This window comes from Typopeltis vanoorti, chromosome 24, assembly GCF_054136105.1.
Source record: "Typopeltis vanoorti isolate ZY-2024b chromosome 24, IOZ_Tvanoo_1.0, whole genome shotgun sequence".
NCBI lineage: Eukaryota > Metazoa > Arthropoda > Arachnida > Uropygi > Thelyphonidae > Typopeltis > Typopeltis vanoorti.
The window spans coordinates 42657559-42677921 of record NC_143572.1 but is presented as its reverse complement, the minus strand read 5'-3'; the positions used below and the strand labels follow the sequence as shown (position 1 = coordinate 42677921).

Sequence of the window (20363 nt, the reverse complement as noted above, 5' to 3'; positions counted from 1 at the left end):
GAATGGTTTTTCACCTGGCCTGAAAAACAAACGCAATTTACAGACTTAATATACTAGCTTCATAGCCTTAGTTGATTCTGCAGTAAATTTTTATAAGGATTTTCACGCAGGGAAAGTACTTTATAAGGAGGGCAGAAGGGTTTTCTATTATGGAAACTCGGGTTTTCATTGCACAGAACAGGTAAACCGGCAGACGAACACACGCGATCTGCAGGCGTAATACATCGATCTCATAGACCAGGGGTGGGGAACCCGTGGCACGCACACGAATTTTTTTCGGCACGCAACCCAGGGCTCACCTTAAAAAATAATTAAATAAATAAATATCCAACATCTTCGCTGAGTTGCCTATTTTAACTTAATAGAATACAATTTTATTAAGTAGAGCGACACCAAATAAAAATGCAATAAAGAAACAAAGATTATCAACTGTTTTATTAATAATAAATAACAAGAAAATGAAACAAACATCGTATTTCCGAGCCATCTATCTCCGCGATATACTGACGTACAAGTTTTGTCCCGTTCAGTTGTTGCATCATTCGCCGGACGTGGTGTGACTCTTTTACCACCATTTCATAAGTTTTTTCGTGTATCGTAAAGAATTCATCGGTTTGTTCAAGTATGCATATATGTGGATTTGAATTTAATTAAATCGCAAGTCATTAAAATATGGACTGGAAGTATTTATTTGTCAATTAATATGTTTAATTTATTAGAAATAAATGCAAATTTTCTTTACATTGCCACAAGCATAAGTTATTGTTAAAGCTATGTGAAATGTATTATCAGTATTCAGGAGTATGAAGTGTGATGGCATGCGTATCCTTCTTTTTCATTTGCATGTGTGTAGGTGTAGGTAGGCTTATAATTGTACTACTTTTTAGTTTGCTTAAATTTGGTAGGTGTATGCAGAGAGTGATTATGATAAGATTTTCTGAGTCCAAATTATAATTTTTCTCAGTGTCCATACATTTCTGTCCACATTTTCATTAAAGTTGTAAGCTGTATGGAAAAAAAAATAATATATATATATATATATATATATATATTAAAGATACCAAGCTATTTTAAACCTAGTTTTACATATATATTAAAGGCAAATAAAAAATATCCACGCTATCAGCATGGTAGAAGGACTTTTAAGTAAAAATTCCATCACTAATTTTTACATTCATTCAATCTTACATGACGTACAATAATCACTCTTACAATACTCTTTGATTTTACCACTCCAGTGTGATTTTTTTTGATTATTTGAAAAGATTCTCTCAATATTTAAAAGAACCAAATAATAATATGTTCTCCCAAAATTTCTTTTGACACGTAAGAAAACGTTTCATCAAAGATTTAGCGATTTTAGCATGTACACTTAAAAAGGTTGTTCACTCCTGTTATAGACTTGCTACGTCGACCTTAATTCAAAGCAGTCCAATCCAACCAAATCCTTTTTCCACTGCTTCGCAAAAATCACTACAAAAAGATCGACTAGCTGGAATCAGCTGAGTAACGACCTAAAAAATACTACTTCTAGTCCGTGATTATAATTGAACCTGTAAGTTTCTATTCGTAAAGATAAGTATTATATATTTGTTTAAAACTATAGACTTAGTTGTTTGCAAAATTTTCCAGTAGGTCAGTTGTGCGTTCTCCTTCTGTAAATGGTACCGTTTCGAGTTTTATTTTCTTTTTCCCAAGCAGGTAAACTATCGATGGTATAATTGTTTATATATTTTGCAACTAGCAGATGATAAGCAACGTTTTAAAATACCGGGTGATTATAAAATAACGTCAAGTGTTCAGAGCCCTCTAGCGAGTAATGTATTGGAGACGAAACACATCAATATTCGTAGATGTACACAGTGGAACATGGGGATTCGATTTAACGAAAAAAAAGTACCAAAAGTCGCCGACAGGAGAAATTTTGGCGCTGTAGGCCGAGTAAAATGCACTAATTTGCATTATCGCGTTTCTTGTGAGCGATCATGCAATAAAAGGAAAACTTGTGAGATTTCTTATCATTCGTAGACGAACTGCTTTTCGATGTCTCTTACCTTATGTGAGCGTGCTTGTTAGTCAAATTCTATTATCAACGGAACAATAATGCCAGTGCTTGTCTTCGTGATTTTCGGCGTATGAAAAATTTACAAAAAGGACCGATTAGCGTAACAAACTTACGAAAACTGATTCGGCGATTTGAAACTACTGGAACTCTAGCAGTGCAGGTAGGCAAGGGATGCAACCAATCAATCACCAACAAGTTGAACAAGTTGCAACTGCTATTGTGGAACAGGAGATGACGAATGTGCAGGGTACCAGCAGTGCACGAGCAATATCCCGGCAAACGGATATCGCATACACAACGGTGTGGGAAATCCTACATCAGATGTTGAAATTTTACCCCGATAAAATCAGTCATGTTCACGAATTGCGCCCTGGTGATGCGACCACACGAATCGACTTATCTTTGAGATTCTTAGCGCCCGTGGAAGTGGATGATGCATGGCCGTGGCAGATTTTATGGAGTGACGAAGCGCACTTTTATTTGAACGGCGATATTAACACACGCAACTGTCGCATTTGGGCTGCAACTAATCCCCACGTGTGTCTGCAGATGCCTATCCACTCGCCCAAAGTCACAGTGTGGTGCGGATTTACGGCAACTTTCATCATCGGTCCATACGTTTACGAGGAAAATCTCCAAAATGGACCAGTGACCTGTTCCGTCAATGCTAACAGGTATGCCAATATGCTACAGAACTTTGTGGTTCCACAACTGCAGCAAAGAGGATGTCTTCGACCATCTTCATGCAGGATAGTGCACCACCCCACATCGGACTTCAGGTACAGCGTGGTTTGCGACAACATTTCTCTGACAGAAGAATCATTAGTCGTGCATTTCCCACGCCATGGCTACCGAGATCGCCTGATCTCAATTCTTGTGACTTTTGACTATGGGAATTTCTTAAAAGCATTGTGTATCAAGGACATGTACCCGATATTCTAACTTTGAAAGATCGAATAACGTTACACGTGAGACAAATCAATTCCGATATGTTGCGAGCCACTGTGCACCGTATGCAGTTCCTGGAACATCAGAATGGTGGTCATATTGAACCTCATTTGTAATAACAATAAACGTCATGAAATTGATGTGTGCTGTCTCTCATTTGCCATTTAGTCATTCATTAGTCACACCTACTAAAATTAATTTGGCAGCGCCAAAATTTCCCCTGTTGGCGATTTTTGGTACTATTTTTTTTTTTTCGTTAAATCGAATCCCCATGTTCCACTGTGTCTACCGAATATTGGTGTGTTTCGTCCAATACATTACTCGCTAGAGGGCTCTGAACACTTGACGTTATTTTATAATCGCCCGGTATTTCGAATGTTGCATTTCTAAGCTTTAAAGATTTTTACACAATTGAAACTGTTCATTCTAACGGCAGATATTAATTCCATCTAATCTGGATTTTGGTTTCGTATTAAATGTGTATGTTGGAGTTGCTTATTCTTCCTCTGTGACCGGTGAAGAGGGAGAAGAAGTATAAGTTTTTGTCCGTGGCAACTCTGCTTTAATGGAGACGTTTACTGTTGGCTATGCTTTAATTTTGAAGAAGGATTACCTGTATAGTCCGAGCGTTGCAATTCATATCACTAGGTTGCCCGAAGAAAGACCGTTACAGGATACATGCGAATTTTTAACTCCGCATCTAAATTAAAAAAAAAAGAACTCATATTATTATAGGCAATGAAATTAGTGTTAGGATTTAGGCAATGAGATGGCGGCAGCTGTTTTTGCTATAATTTCTCTCTCTCTCTCTCTCTCTCTCTTTCTCTTAAATGAATTGTTTTTATTTATTTTAAATAAGCTTAATTTATATTTATTAGACTTTTGTAAGCCTGAACTTTATTCAAAATAAAACGCTTAAGAGGAATTATGTGAAGTTTTTTTTTTTTTTTTTTTAATGCATTAAAGTTATTTCCTGCTTGCTATATTATAATAGCACTCTTCACTGCCTGGAATCTTTTCTATCTTTTCTTGCTTTTATTTTGACCGAATTCGGTATCCTATTTAGCATTTAAATTTGAGAAATTGTTTACTGTTTCCTTTGTTTATCCTAAATGCATCTTTCTGTAGGATTAGAAATATGTGGCTGTTGTTCGGAATGAATGTTTTTTTTTTTGTTTGTTTAATCGTTATCTGGTTTAATTTTTTGTATATATTCTGTAATTTATTGGAAATATAACCTCGTATAGTTCGTACGGTAAATTCCAGAGGCTATAATAATAGGTATTATATCTATCTGAACAAAAGGGGACTACTTATAACTGATGAATGATACTGCAACGAAGAATTATGATTGAAGAATTAAGAATTACGAAATTAAGTTTTTCAACGTCACCTTCGATTCATTCGAATTCATTTTTATGGATGACAATGCCTCCCCACATCGTACACGAGACACTCCTGGAGACCGAGGTTATTAATCGAATGGAGTAGCCAAATCTCGCTCCCTAGATCTCAACCCCATAGAACACGTTTGCAACGCAATAGGAAGACTCACTGCTGCTCGAAATTCCCCTACAAAAAACAAACAAGGCCTTATCTTTGCTCTGAAAGAGGAGTGAGCCAGTTTGCCTCAAGAACCCTGAATCATTTGGTGCTAAGCATGGTATCACGTTATCAGAGCTGCATGGCAGTTAGGGGAAATTATGTGGAGAGACATACTGAAGTGTCCCTCCGCATAGTTTTCTGTAAGCACTGTACATTAATTCCTTAGCTATGTTCTTAGGAAATTTGTAACTTTTGTCAAAAACATAATGTAATTTAATTTGTACGAAATTTATAACACGTTTTTGCGTAATATAATTTATTAGTATGCCGGCATTAACTTATGTCCACATTTGGCTGTGGTCATGAAAATTTTTTCATATATGGGTAAAAATGCAGTTCGTTGTTAGCTTTTGGAGCAGTGTGCTTGTATGAGTCATAGTTGTGATGTGTATATCCATATCCATCTAAAATACAATATACTGTATAATCTGTATTTTGGTTGTGCAGGTTAAGTCCTGTTGAAAATTTCTGCATGAAGCTCACCAGTCAACAGACTGGTGAGCTTCATGCAGGATTCTATAAATAATAATAATAATAATAATAATAATAATAATAATAATAATAATAATAATAATAATAATAAACGAATTAATACAAGAATTGTACTGCAGATGGAAAACAACGTGCTGCTTGTATATTATTAATTTTCTGAACTACCAATATCTGAACTTCAGAAAAGTTCGTATTTTTGAACACTAGATTTATTAATATTTGTTTTTAATGCCGGCGGTTGGGTGAACATCCCCGCTTTCCAACTACCAGACTACGATAGAATCTCACTGGACACGAATGTTCGTGAATGGTTTTTTCTTGGTAGATTATTTTCATCGATTGTACTTGCTGTACTCACCTTGCTTACTGAAGGTCTAAAGTGGCTTCAAAAAGTTCCATATTTGGTATCTAGAGCAGAATTTCGAGATTATCTAGTCACTGGTTATCCTAATATATCGTGTTAACCTATCGCGGATTAGAATTCACCTTACAGATAAAATAAATAAATAAAAGAATTTATTTTATCACTCCTGCATATATAGTTGGAAAAATTATAGGAAGAGAGTCCCAAGAATATCTGGCTGCACTTGGGTCAACATTTTAATACTTTTCCGATATATATATATTTATTTTTTTTCTACTGAAACGCAAACATTAAATAAATATGACCATTTTCGATTATTTGCTAACATGAAATGATGTAGAAGTAAAAAATGAAGGCGGTATACAATTAGATGAAAAATAAAGTAGAGGATTTGATCACTCCATGTGCACTCGTCTATATTAATACGTCTATTCGTTAATATTTAAAGTACGAAACCCTGTCTAAAAGTTTTTTTCTAAAAAACTAAAAGTACGAAACCCTGTCTAACAATTAGTGTTTTTTTTACTAGTTCTTCATGCATTTATCAACAGTACAAACAAAAGGTGCTTCTGACTCCCTTTTCCACATTGACTGTGAGTGGGTTCAAGGTAAGGTATGATAGATACTGTGTGGAAGCTGAATAGTTGTTGACATGATGTTTAGGACCTCCCTCGATGAGTCTAAGGACTCCTTGGAGTTGCCCGTAGTAATAATAATAATTAAAAATGTTTACATCGCCGAAATGAAACCAATTGGCTCCTTATTTTAAATAATTTATGGGTGCACCTTTTTGACAACTCGTATAGCAGAGTATATATATAAGTTCTTTTCACTATACCCTTAGTATTGTTTTGGTCTACTCACTGATGAGATCTCAATAAAGATCGAAACTGGTCTGGGTAGTGACCTCCCACCATAGTGTATAACATCATATCCTAGAAGATGGGTTTTACATTATGGAAAATACTAAGAATAGCGATCAGAACTTTCCCCACCTTTGCTACGAGTTGCCCTAGTTTGTACTACGTACTTGGACTACGTGCTTTAGTTTACGCTAGTAGTCGCCGATACTTTTATAGTTACTATATCGGCATGAAACTCTTTGATTCCGATCTTTGAGTTGCTTATTCGGTTTTGAAACAATGTGGGATTTTATATCCCTTAAATTTAAATAATAATAATAATAATAATAATTAACATAAAAACAAACCTCTCGGGGGACCCTGTAACCCCTAGAGGGTGCGTCCCCTGGGTGGCGGATAGGGGAGTCCACCATGTGTGTGTGTGTGTGTGTGTGTGTGTGTGTGTGTGTGTGTGTGTGCGTGCGTGTGTATATGGTAGGATGGTCCAAATATACTGAATAAGGATTCGTGGACCAACAGGACCATAACGGGCAATCATCTTGATTGTAAGGGAAGCGGCACTCCCATGGACCCCTAGCTGGATCTATCCTCTCCTTATACTACTTTGAGGAAGATCCACTTATTTTAATCTTTCCTATAAGGCCTTATCAGCCAACTCTTCTTATTTTATGACCCCTATGCTATTAGAGTACTTGAGAGCCATGGGGTCTCTTCATTTCTGGCCTTACAACTATGCCCTCTCTATAAACCTTACTATAATTCTTCTATAATCTACTCTTCCCCCCTTCAATTTAGAACATGATTTATATAAAATAAGACCCAATGTATATAAAATTTTGAAACACTTAAATGCAGATACCAAAGAAAACATAAAATTAAACACTGAATTGAAATTAGAAGAATTTCTAAATTACTACACAGAATTGTGGACAGACAAATATTTTAAAAAAGACAACTGGCAAACAATTAACGAAAATGAAAAATAAATAACTAAAGAAGAATTAGAAATCAGCCTGAAAGAAACAAGAAACGGAAAATCACCTGGAGAAGATAAGCTAGGTTCAGAACTATATAAATATGCAGAAACTAGATTTAAAGAAAGACTCTTATTATTTTTAAATAAAATTTATTCAACTGGTATCCCCCTAATAGAATGGAAAAAAGCAATTGTGATTCCTATCTTTAAAAAAGGTAAATAGAGATGACCCTAAAAACTACAGAGGTATCAGTATACTAAATTCCTGTTACAAAATATATAGCAGAATCTTAAATACTAAACTAATGAAATATTCCGAAAACTTTATTTTAGAAGTACAGAATGGATTTAGAAAAGGACGATCATGTATAGGCCCGGACTTTTGCCTAAAATTAATAATAGAGAAAAGAAGAGAATACAATTTAGAAACACATATTGAATTTATTGACTTGGAAAAAGCATTTGACAAAGTTAAAAGAAACATATTATTTAACATATTAAAAGAAAGACAAATACCAAATAATATCCTAAAAGCTATCACAGGTATATATGAAAATAATCAAATACAAATAAGATTAAATCACGAGCTATCATATACGAGAGAGATAAACCAAGGAGTCCGACAGGGATGTCCCCTCTCAGAAACTTTTTTAAATATCTACTTAAATGAAATAATAATAAAATGGAATAAAAATTTCCATCAAGGTATTAAACTTTCTCCTACTGTGAACTTAAACACTTCCCTTTTTGCTGATGATGAAATAATTATTATAAATTCTAAAGAAAACTTACAAAAAGCTATTTTAAATCTAAATGTGATAACCAAAGATTATGGAATGATAATATCAAGAGAAAAATCCAAAACTATGGCCTTTAAAGGACAAGATCGAGTAAGAACTAAATAGATAACACGATTTTAGAACAGGTGAACTCATTTAACTACATAGGATGTCCGATCACATATGAAAATGAAAAAGATATAAACCTAAAAATTGCAAAATATTTAAAAATAACAGGTGTAATTAACTCTATATTTAAACCAAACCCTAGTTCAAAAACAAACCAGACTAAAAGTATACAATACATTAGCCTTACCAGTCTTATTGTATGGAAGTGAAATCTGGACAATAAAACAAAAAGATAAACAAAGATTAACAACAGCAGAAATGAAGTTTATGAGAAAAACTGCAAAGTATACCCTATTTGATCAAAGAAATGAAGATATTATGAAAGAATTAAACCAAGAACCAGTAATAGAAAAAAATTAAAAAATATAAACATAAATGGATGGAACACGTTCAAAGAATGAAAACAGAAAGATTACCAAAACAAGCCTTAAAGTACAAGCCATTAGGAAAAAGAAAACCAGGACGTCCTCTTAAACGATTCAACGATGACTTCTAAGGCCAGAACAGGCCATGCTAGGCCTAAATCCTTGATATGCATGATGATGATGATGATGATAAAAACTAACATTAACATATTCACTCCAGAATCGTTCTCCAGGAATCTTCCGATTCTTGGGAGAGGGTTGTGATGTGAAATGTGTTACAGAAACAGAAGACCGGTATTTCCCTTTCCGCATTCCTTATCTACAAGAAACTAATCACTTATCACTTCAAGCATTTAAAACAGCATTTTCGACTTTGTTACTGTTTCCTTAGCATGCATATTTTATATTATTTCTTGAGATCAAGCGAGTCGCAATTTTTCATAAACCCAATGTTTTTTTTAAATTAAAAAAAAAATTTTTTTAGTGGACTGTTATATTCACAAACGAACTGACAAACGGAGAAACTAGACGACCATTCCCACAGTTCCAGTGCCCTGAAACTCAGTGGGACATGGCGATTGTCAAGTAGCGCTAGTTTGAAGAACCGCTTTGGCCGATAAAATATTTCCAATCTACTTCTATCAGTATTTTTGATAACGTAAAGTTCTTGATACACATTTCGAAACTGTTATGAGATTTATCATTTGAGTAATCAGAAATTCAGATACGAAGAGTTTTTTTCTTTTGTTTCGTTTTTGTTATTGCATGTGTGTTATCAAGGCATATATAACACCCACCATAATTTTCAGTTGTGATATGGATAAAAATATTTCGGTATACATTCTTGCAAAGTACGCTTAATTTTTTTAAAGATTTCTTTCGAAAAAATGAATTTATCATATCACATCATAGCACGTCAAATATTCACGAGAAAAATAATTTTTGTTAAACTTTAGACAAAAATCGAAAAATAAAAAATAATTAAAATACTACAATTACAGTCATCTGACAAAGATTTGTTGAATTTCGCAAATAAAGAATATTGTGGTCATACGTGATATTTATTGATACTCAGATCCCCTTTTCTGGTTCAAACAAATCGCAACCTTAGCCACCAACAAAATCTCGTCTCCTCTTCCGTTTAATTCACTATCAAGAATCCGGAAAATTTTCTCGGGTTCTTACTAGTGAAACCTTCCTAAAATGTTTCATTCTGTCGAAAGAGAGTAATCAGCTTAAGAGATTACCTCTTTCACATAGACTATTCCACTCATCACGTTATTTCAAGCTTAAGAAAGACAGCAGGAAAATATACTCGTATATGCTAATACTTCCTATTAGTGCTATTATAGTTTATAAAAATAAACAAAGAAAGTTTTCACTCTTCGAAAAATAAAATAAATAATATATTCACTTTGAATATTACTTAAAATGTCTCGTTATCACTTCTGGATTTAGCCCTATCACGAACGATTTTAGTACACGTAAGTGACTACAGTTTCATAGTTGCCTCGAGTGAAACATGCCGTCACGTGGCTGCTGAAATCCAGTTAGCACTAATGGTTGGCATTCACAGATATACTCTACCTTTCTAAATGTACCACAGGTTTGAAATAGTTCGGGAAAGTACATGTTTATTTTTTAAATGTTTGATGCTTATAGCCGTAAATGGGAGAGATTGCCGAAACAAATATCAAGTTTGTCGCATATTTTCTACGATTTTGAGATATCATGAAATAACCGAGGATTTCCATTGAAGTCAATAATTTTTTTCTATTGAATGTTTTCACAAAAAAAAAAAGCAACTGGTGAATACGGCTCATATAAAATTTCTCACACACTTTTCCAGTCGTATCACGAGTATTCAACTGGATTAAGATTAAGATGCAAAGAAACTAGTCCATCGGTACCAACATACTCGTATGTAGCTCAAACTTCCCTGAGAATGCCTGATGCTATTCATCCGCTTAATAGATGACCGCATCTATCACAAACTCACTCCAATCACTTACTCAAAGGGACTGTTTCGATATTTGCAAGGATGCTGCGCTACCAAACTCGCTACCACCATTCCTCCCTAACCCTCTAAGCATATAAAACAGGACTATCTTTGGGTCAACATCTGTTATATGATTCTTCTTCAAACTCACCGAACCAACTTATCATCTTCCTCATTCATTCCATCTCCCTCTGTTTTTTTTTTTTTAACAGCCTTCCACATCCTGCTTTCTCCAGGGTTTCAAAGTGTTTAATACACTTTGACATTCATCAAGATAGGTCTAAAGAATTCTATTGGATAAGAATAAGGAACTGTAAAATTCATTGCTCCAGAGAATTGTGCATTGCTCCTCAGGTATACAGCAGCACCATATAACTGCCACAGAACCTTAATGTTTGTCATTCTTTATGAATCCTACTCGTCCATAAATTATATGCTTGTGTATTTCTACCACAAACCAAAAGTTACTATGTTGTTCTTTTAATCTGTGCATTTCTGGATCTCCCGTGTGATTCTGCTCAGCTGAGAATGCAGTTTTGTTTTTGACAACATGTGTAACCTGACCGCTCGTTAGCCTCTTTCGGTAAAAATATGAAGTCAGCAGGTTCTCCGTTTAATAATGGTATTATCACTAGCCTTTTATTTCAGGCTAGTGATAATACGATAGTCCGTAAAGTGGTCTTTGAGTAATTTAAGACTACCAAAGGGTCCAAACTCTCAGACACAATGGAACATTCATTTCTGTCTGTGTCTGAACTCGCTCAGGCTGCGCTTCTGATGGAATTTGGAGTGCAGAGGAATGCAGTTATTTTGTTATTTTATTGATACCTCTGCTACTACTGCAGCAACTTTATATATCACTGATACTCCCTGTACATCGCCGAGGCATATATTTCTATATCATGTACTTATGCCTATATCCCTATAATTTCGAATGCCAAGTGATGTTAGTGTGCCCCCCCCCGAAAAAAAAGAATAAAAAATGTCTCGGAGTAGCACTGTAATCAGGAAGCGAAATCACTCTGAAAATACAAAACGATTCCTTCTTATTTAACATAATTTTGCATATCTATTACCTGGAGAGAGAGAGAGAGAGAGAGATGGGTAAAAATTGTGTGGACAGTTTACGGCAAAATCTCTGTGTGTGTTTGTGTGTGTGTGTGTGTGTGTGTGTGTGTGTGTGTGTGTGTGTGTGTGTGTGTGTGTGTGTGTGTGTGTGTGTGTGTGTGTGCGTGTGTGCGTGCGTGTGTGTGCGTGCGCGCACGAATATTTTTAAGGGGAAGTTAACTTACTACTTTTAAATTAAATATTTGTAAATCGACATCTGCAAATGTTCTGTCTGCACCTAACACCGACTCGGTGCTACTTCCTGGCATAATTCCTTATTTCTTCATATTTTATGGACAGAATAATAAAAAAAAAACTGCGCTGAAATATATTTCTCCCGGTGGGAATAAGTCGATTTTGAAAAACCTAGTCTCCATCATTCGACAATCAAGAATAATTGAAGAGTATATTTTCTAGGGTGGTTTAGTGTCATTTAAACGGAATGGAAAAGGAAAGATTAGTAAAATAACCGTATCATGCTAGAATGAAAATCACCCAGAGGAAGACCAAGATCTAGGTGTACTGAAGTGTCTTAGAAGACGGAAATACAATATCTGATAATACCGAACACAGGACAAATAGCAAACTAATTCGAAAGAAAACTGATGATAAGGAAGCTGGAAATAATATAAAATTAATCTCGTTGTGCTATCACGAAATTTCTGTATACTCCCTAAGGATACACAGCAACAACTGAGGATGGTGATGATTTTATAAAGCACTAATTTCATTATCCATTAAGTCCTGAATTGTGTAGTTTTATTTCTACCAAATTAAGTATAGTACCACTTCAATGGAAAAAATGGCGTTGACTTCGATGTTCAACACAAAATATTGATGAGTTCTTTCGGGTTGAGTTTCTTAATTTCAAATTCATTTAAAGTAATATAGATAATAATAATAATGTAATATGCAATGGAAAGAAATAACGTAGACATTACTAGGTGTGCATTATTTCTACATCATTTTAAAAATTCCTATTTTATTACTGAACACAAAGTAATACTGTTCTATAAAAGATTAAGATTAATATAGTTCAAAAGAAGTAAAAACAGTATTTTTTTTCCAGCTCCAAAGGCAAATGTGATCATTCTCAACTATAAGAATATACAGAAAAAACCACAGTTGGGACAAACTTAAATACAATCCCAATTGGATTGACACTTGTTTCAAAATATATTATTTTCAGAAAGAAAACTAAATTGTTACCATGTGCGATTAAAAAATAAATCAAGAAATAAATATAAAGAAAGAGAAAAACAGATAATTCCATATTCTTTTGCAAATACAGCTTGCTGTTTTTCGTTCTCGATTTCTTTAAATGAAATTTCCTGGGAATCTATTGACGTGACAACGAAGGGCATATAACTGAAACTCTTATTAAAATTATGACTAAAAAAACAGCAAAGCTTATTTAGGTAATGGAGACGCTACCAAGTATCTCCAGGTTTTATATTTTTAGAAGGTGGGAATAACAAAATACTGGGAGTCCTACTTGATTCAACCAAGAACATGCGGTAAGAGGATGGTGTTCATCCTCTTAATAAAGCATAAATAAAATCAGTAAACGAGGAAAATAATTAATCAAATGGACTGTAGATTTAAAAAAAATGAAAAGGAAGAATATGAAAACTAAAAATTTCGAAAAAATTTTAAGACTAAAAAAAAAAAAGAGAAACAAAAGTAGTAAAATTCATACAGAACCAGCAAATATAACGTAATGCTGGCCGTTTATCGAGAATTATCGATTATATTGCTGGTTCTTTATATATTTTACTAATTTTTGTTCTTTTTTTCTTTTTTTTTAAAGTGGACTGTTATTTTCCTTGTTTAGTGATACCCCTCTCTCTCTCTCTCTATATATATATATATATATATATACTGTATACACACACACACACACACACACACACACACACACACACACACACACACACACACACACACACACACACACACACACACACACACACACACACACACACACACACAGTAAAACCCTTTTTTTTACACTTTTCACGGGACTGATGGAAAAAAGTGTAAATAGCAGGAAATGCAAAAAAAATTTTTTAAAGGCTAAAAGATGACTTACTGCTAGTATGTGAGTCTACATACTAGATTACAAAATTTAATAACTGAAAATAAATGAATTTATAATTACTTACATTTATCTATTTTAAAAAATCTTTAATTTTTGATTGTTTTTGCTTTTATTTTTTATTTTTTGACATAGCGCCAGATTGCTTTGCATTGAGTTCAATGCTTGACCTGTTTTTTACCATTGTGTTCAAAATGGACACACAAGATCTTTTGCTAAATGCACACGTGTTCCGGCATGCCAATCTACACGTCGCAGAATTGCCATCTTTTCTTCTACCGAAATACATTTTCTGTCTTTTTTCTACCACTGACATGGATAATCCACCACCACAACTTGAAAAGCAACTTCATCATCATCATCATCATCATCAAATTCCTGCCATGTACCCTCAAGGGGTGTACAGGATATGACAGTACTACATGAAAAAATTACATCATTACTAACTTCCTATCTACAATTTTCCTCCAAATCAGTCTGTTACTTGTCAAGACTCCAACATTATCAGATCTTATATTTCTCTCGTCTAAGGTACTTTGTACCGTATCAATCCACCTATATCTTGGTCTTCCTCTGGGTCGTTTTCCTGCCAACCTGGCAGAGAACACTTGTTTTGCTAATCTTTCCTCTCCCATTCTATTTAAGTGACCATACCATCTGAGATTAGCTCTGCTAACGCATTCCTGGATGCTGACAATGTCAAGTTCTTTCCTAATATCCTCATTTTTAATATGATATTGCCATTGATGCCATCTGTTCACGCCTCTAATCTTTCTCAGGACTCTCATATCTGCGGTCTCTAGTCTTTGGTCAAGTGTTTTACTTCTGACCCAGCTCTCAGATCCATAAGTTAAAACTGGTTTGAACACAGTCTTGTATACAGCTAATAAGTTGCAGAAATTCTGCAATATCAATTCGTACTGTGATTGAAAAATCACGGTATCGCTCATCACTACATTACTGCTGCAAGCGTGCAAGTCACCGTGATGGCGGAAACGAAACTACAGCGAAAGCAACGCCATCTGCGCCATGCGCAGATGGCGTTTGGGGGAATTATTAATGCTGTTTCAGATGAACATTTCCAATGGAAATATTTATAGAATATATAAATTACAGAGATCAAACGTCTATGTGAGAGTGAGGGGAGCAAGTTGGCAAGAGATGAGTCATTTATAAGTCTAATTGCTCTCCTCTGTATTGAGTCAAGCATTTTGAGGGAGCTTTTAAGAGACCCACTCCAAATGTGAGAGCAGTATTCGATAGCTGAGCGGATTTGCGATTTGTATAAGGTTAACAGCTGTTCAGAGGTGAAGTAACGTCTTAAGCGAAAGATAAAACCTAGTTTTGTGGAAGCTGAGGATGCAATGGTTATAATGTGTTTATGCCAGGAGAGGCTTGATGCCAAGGTAATTCCAAGAAGAGAAATCTCACCTTGTCTGGGAATTTGAGTGTTGTCAAAAATATTGCTGGGGGGAAATGATTCTTTTTTTTTGTGAGAATTAAGACAGAACTGGGCTTTACTAGCGTTGAAGTTGACGAGGTTATCTGAGCCCCATTGGAGGATGGCTTGGAGGTCAGAATTAAGGGCAGTGGTGGTTGATGCTCTGGGGTTGAAATGAGTTGTGTAGAATAGGGTTTGTCAAATGAAAGGGGGGAGGAGTGCAATGCGCTGTCATCTCCAAAACTGTGTACTGGGCTAGAGTTCAACTGAAGTAGGTCATTGATATACAGAAGGAAGAGGGTCAGTGAGAGAACTGAACCTTGTGGGACCCCAGAATTAGTTGGATGGTGAAAGAATAGGGAGCCGTTTACCATCACACATAGTGTGCGTCCAGACAGGAAGCTGGCAATCCATCTGCAGAAGTCATCTGCATATTAGTCATGTAACTTAGCGTCTCGCTGGAGATACGGGGTAGCGCCATCACCAAATGCCTTCGCTATTTGATATCAGGAGAGACATGAAATCTCAGTTTCAAAAAAATCGTATCTAAATAAAATACCTGCAATAAACAAGATATATATTCTGGTATAAATATAGCAAAAATTATATATTATCGTTATATATAAATTCTGAGTTAATGCTGTGCCCCGCGATTCTATACCGATATTTTATTGTTAAGTATTAAATTAAATAAACTATTAAATATTACTTTTATTTATTTAAATAATTTGTTTTTATTATTTATTTAATGTTTTTATTTATTACACGTTTATTGTTTATTCATTTAATTTCAATTAATACAATATCTGTGGTCTCTGATTTTTTAGTATAGTAAAAATGAAATAAAACAACAATTACTGCAGTTATAAACATTATTACTGATGTTTTCTAGCTGGCAAGAACATACACTATTTCAATAGCCTATTCAAAATGTTTTTTTTTTTAAATGTGAAGATACGATGTTGCAATAAAAGGTGAACCACTCCTCCCCCGCATACACATCGAATATTAAGGTTTGTTTGTAAACTTTAATTATTTAGCACTATACATCGTTGCTATATAACACATTGTTTCGACAGAAAAGCCCAAGTTACTAACCTAGTAATCACAGCTATCGGTTGAAAGTTACAGGAAATTTATTGTCAGGTGCAGTGACTCGACGTATTTCCAGACTATATTTATTTACCCTTACAGCGCTTGTTTTTTTTTGCATAAGAACAACAACAGTTTCTTTTTTTAGGATTTGCATAATGTATTTATACAAATGTTTATTAATACGGGAATTATGATATTATTTTTCCATTTTTCATGTTATAGATCAAAAATTTCATTTTTTATACATTTTAAAAGTGAAAATTTAGAACATTGAACAGTACTGATTTATTTAAAACGACCCCCCCTTCACAAAAAAGTGGAATTTGGAATTTGCCTATGAAAATTAAATTAAAGTTGACAAATTTTATGATAAAACATTATATATATAAAATTATTATATATTATATAAATTACGAAAAGTGAAAAGAATCATGTGTTTAATACAGATTGATAGACTCAGAATAATGGTGAGTGAGAAACTATACTTGACAGACTAAACTATTCTCAGATACTCGTCAGCATAAACGAAATATATAAATCTTGGCCGAGGACAACTATTTACTCTATTATGTGGGAAGTGAGTTCGCTTCTATCGTGCAACCAGTGGAGGATCGATGTATTTATATGGAGATGGCAGACTAATCGACTTTTCTGAAGTAGTTTTCGTATCTACTATTGATTCCCGAGACATATCATATTTAGAAATGTTTTAGCATTCGAAAGTATTTTAATGGTAAATAAATCGGTTGTGTTGGTTTAAAAAAAAAAACAAATTAACATATTTACTTTTTTTCCGTCTCGGAATAGTCCTAGAAAGCAATAGAAAAAAGGAGTGTGAAATATTTGTGTAGAAAGAGGACAAAGCGATGGTATCTCTCCATATTGCGGTCTTCCTAAAGGAAAACTATGGGAAAGAAGGGAAGAAGAGTGTTATTCAGATGCTCAATAAATATTTTAATAGTTAAATTATTTCTCGTGTACTATTTTTGGGAGATCAGTCTGCATTCAGAAAGCTGACAACGGGAATACTGAATTTTTAATATTCGATTTCGTTCAGGCGTAAATGTTCTAACGATATGCAGATACAATATGCAGAAACAAATGACTTGAATTGAATAATTTAAAATAAATAATGTATTTTTATAACACTTCTAACTTAAAAAAATCAAACACTAGATGTGTTGTAATTATTTAACTCAAACTATGGCATTTCAGATTGATTTTGAATTTTTTTGTCTCTGATAAATTTACGTCAATGAATTACAACATTTATTTCCGTGAATGTTGCTCTAAAAATATTATTGAAAGAAAAATAACTAATAAAAAAAAATCAACACTTCATTAGAAAAGAAGAATTTCAAAGATTCTCATTTCTGGTATACTATTTTTTTTTTCTCAACACTTTTAGCCTATGTATAAACTGCTTAGTTAATTAAATGTTTAAAAGCTTACAAAACTGAATTAAAATCAACAAAGCTTTACAATAAATAGCTTCCAAACGCCTTAAAATTATTATCAATACGTAAACAATATAATATAGACGGAAACAGATATCTTTTACTATGCAAAAGAAAAAGATCTTATCTTTTCAAACATGTTTATAGTATTTTGAAAATAAAAATGAACTAGCTTTGGTGTAAACAAACAAACAAATGTGGCCTCTGTTTGAATCGTTCTATAAGAAGGAAAAATGAATGTTCTGGGAGCGATTTCAGTAGCAACCTGTGCGCATGTTACAAGAGCGCCCTCTAGTGCTTCGAGGTGACATGTAACTCCTGAGTCTCCCTTTTAATAGAGGGGAAAGAGACGTCGGCACTTGTTAGATCAGAGCGGATAGGATGCTTCATCTGTTCGGATAAAATTCAGCGCGGATTCCTTCGCTGGTTCACTGCATCGATCATTAGCATTGGATAAGAAGGATGAGATGGGGTCATTCCGCCTCAGGAACCGGGTGGTCATGCACAGAGGTACCCTCAAGGACTGACAGACGACCCTTCCGGGGTTCTCATACCGGTGCGGGACGGGCAAGAAGGGCTGGAAATCTTAGAAGATTAGAGTGGCCCTATTCGGCATTCGATAGTCAGGGTACCTACATCTGCTGTTCGTACAGTCCTCGGTGTTTTATAATCCAGAAGGTAAGGCAAACGTAACCTGTATTTAGACTAAGACACGTATGCTCCTTATGCGTTTCTTCCCCGCAATACTTCTGTGTTTACAGAGAAGATATAATAGAAAATTTAACCATATTGTAAACACCAAACGAAATTCTAATTCACTTCCTATTTATCACTAGCTACTTCCGGGTAACCATGCCACGCGATCAGCTCCATATGGAAGCCAATATTGCATTTATATGTATTATTTTTATTAGTGTTGGACAACGACTGAAATATGACTGCTTAAATATAATATATTGACCTTTCTGGAACTATTAAATTACCTGAACATCCGAAAACGTTTATGTAAACATAATATCGTCTGTCTGCGCTTTACAGGCCTTGTACACTTTCTTGTCGTCTGTTAGTACAAATACGAGTAATATAATCACTGGTTGCCTCTCTTTGCTTCAATATTCGTTGAGTTGACCTATAACCTTCTTTCGGATCTTTGCCAGGAGAGGTACCAGTCATCACCATATGTCCATATGTTTGGAATCTTGAACCAACGTACTACCTGCTGTCGTTTCATCCTCGTAGCGCTAGTGCGGAGGCGGGGAAAAGATACGTCACAAGTTTTCCGCGTTGTCTTGGTGGCTTTGGCCATCCGCTGTAGCCTCGCGCGTAGCTTTCCTAGCGAGTGCTCTGGGAGGGTAAAGGCGAAAACGCAAGCCGCGCGCATGTGGCGATGTGGCACGACGTAGTGGACGATCAAAGGTAATGAAGCGCATGTTTCGTTTTAAGCAGAAAACTGAAACCGAAGTGTAGTCGATGGACGTGGCAAATCCCATGGATTATGGAACATAAGTATGCATGTTGGTTACAACTTGTCTGTCCGTAAAATAAAACCCGCTTAATACTGCGGATGTCTGGCAATCGAAACCCATATAAGCCCTTAGGGTACAATAAGGAAAAATTTTAAATTGTAAAGGAAATGCTAAAACTGAGAAAATTTATATTATTTTTTTGAGAACACATATGTTCGCATATTTGTTGTTTGTCTGCAACATTTTTCCAAATTTTATATATTTGTTTAAATCAAGTCCGAAACCAAATACTGAGTCATCTCTTCTTTAAAAAAATACATATCCAAGTACGTATTTTTAATAATATTTTAAGATATAAACATTTTTAATTAGTGAGAACTTAATTTAGTCTTCGGTTAGAATACAAGGGCAGCTCTATTACCATAAAAGCGATGTTGTTGTTGTTTTTTTTCATTGAACCATATTAAGTTTTTATTTATTATCATTTTTGAAACCTTTAGCTTTCAATAGGTATCACTTATTCTCGGTCAGCCATTTATATAATTTAATTGTTCAAGAAACAAATATATGTTATGTGATGCTCGCAATACGAAAACACTACGCAACAGATGAAAAAAAAAAAAAAAAAAGAAGTTAACTTCCATTAAAGTGATTAAAAGACTGGTAGATCCGTCAAGGACAACTGTCATGTGATTTCGTTAAGGAACCATAACCCTACTCTGACAAGATATTAATGCCTGCTAGTGTGAACGCCTCCATATGGACATTATGGTCAGTGCTGAATGAAAGGTGTATCCCAAGACAAGATGGAAAGAAAAAGGGTGGACTGCAGTAAATGGTCAACACAATGAAGATTCTAAACTATGACATTTAAGCAATTACTAAAGGTGATAACATTAGCTGGAAGATCATTTGCGTGAAAAATTATTGTTAAAATATCTAAAAAAATGATCGGTGAAACATCTGAATTGAGGCCGTTTTAATTAACAAAAGCACCTGAGTTGAAACAGTTTAAATATCACATGAATTTAATGCAACTAAAATGTTATTTTAATCGTTTATATTCAAGAAGTTTGTGGTTCTCGTATTGATTTTCTAGAAGTACAGAAAACTG

The 20363-nt window shown here is 34.6% G+C and overlaps 1 protein-coding gene and 1 long non-coding RNA gene across 3 annotated transcripts in view; one reads left to right on the top strand and one right to left on the bottom strand.

The window, feature by feature from the left end:
* Positions 1–418: 418 nt before the first annotated feature.
* Positions 419–19365, bottom strand: LOC150093133 (uncharacterized). The gene is made up of 2 exons (XR_016550399.1): positions 18767–19365; positions 419–1005 (listed from the first exon to the last, which is right to left on the bottom strand). It is a non-coding gene; the product is annotated as an uncharacterized LOC150093133 (long non-coding RNA).
* The window catches only part of LOC150093132 (uncharacterized), a 423272-nt gene continuing 420861 nt past the window's right edge, over positions 17953–20363 (top strand). The window contains exon 1 of one of the 2 annotated variants that reach the window (XM_090413312.1): positions 17953–18461. In XM_090413312.1, the coding sequence (XP_090269438.1) occupies positions 18246–18461 (216 nt within the window). In that variant the 5' untranslated portion in view covers positions 17953–18245. The remainder of the gene's footprint in view (positions 18462–20363) is intronic. The other variant, XM_090413313.1, reaches the window with a different exon arrangement.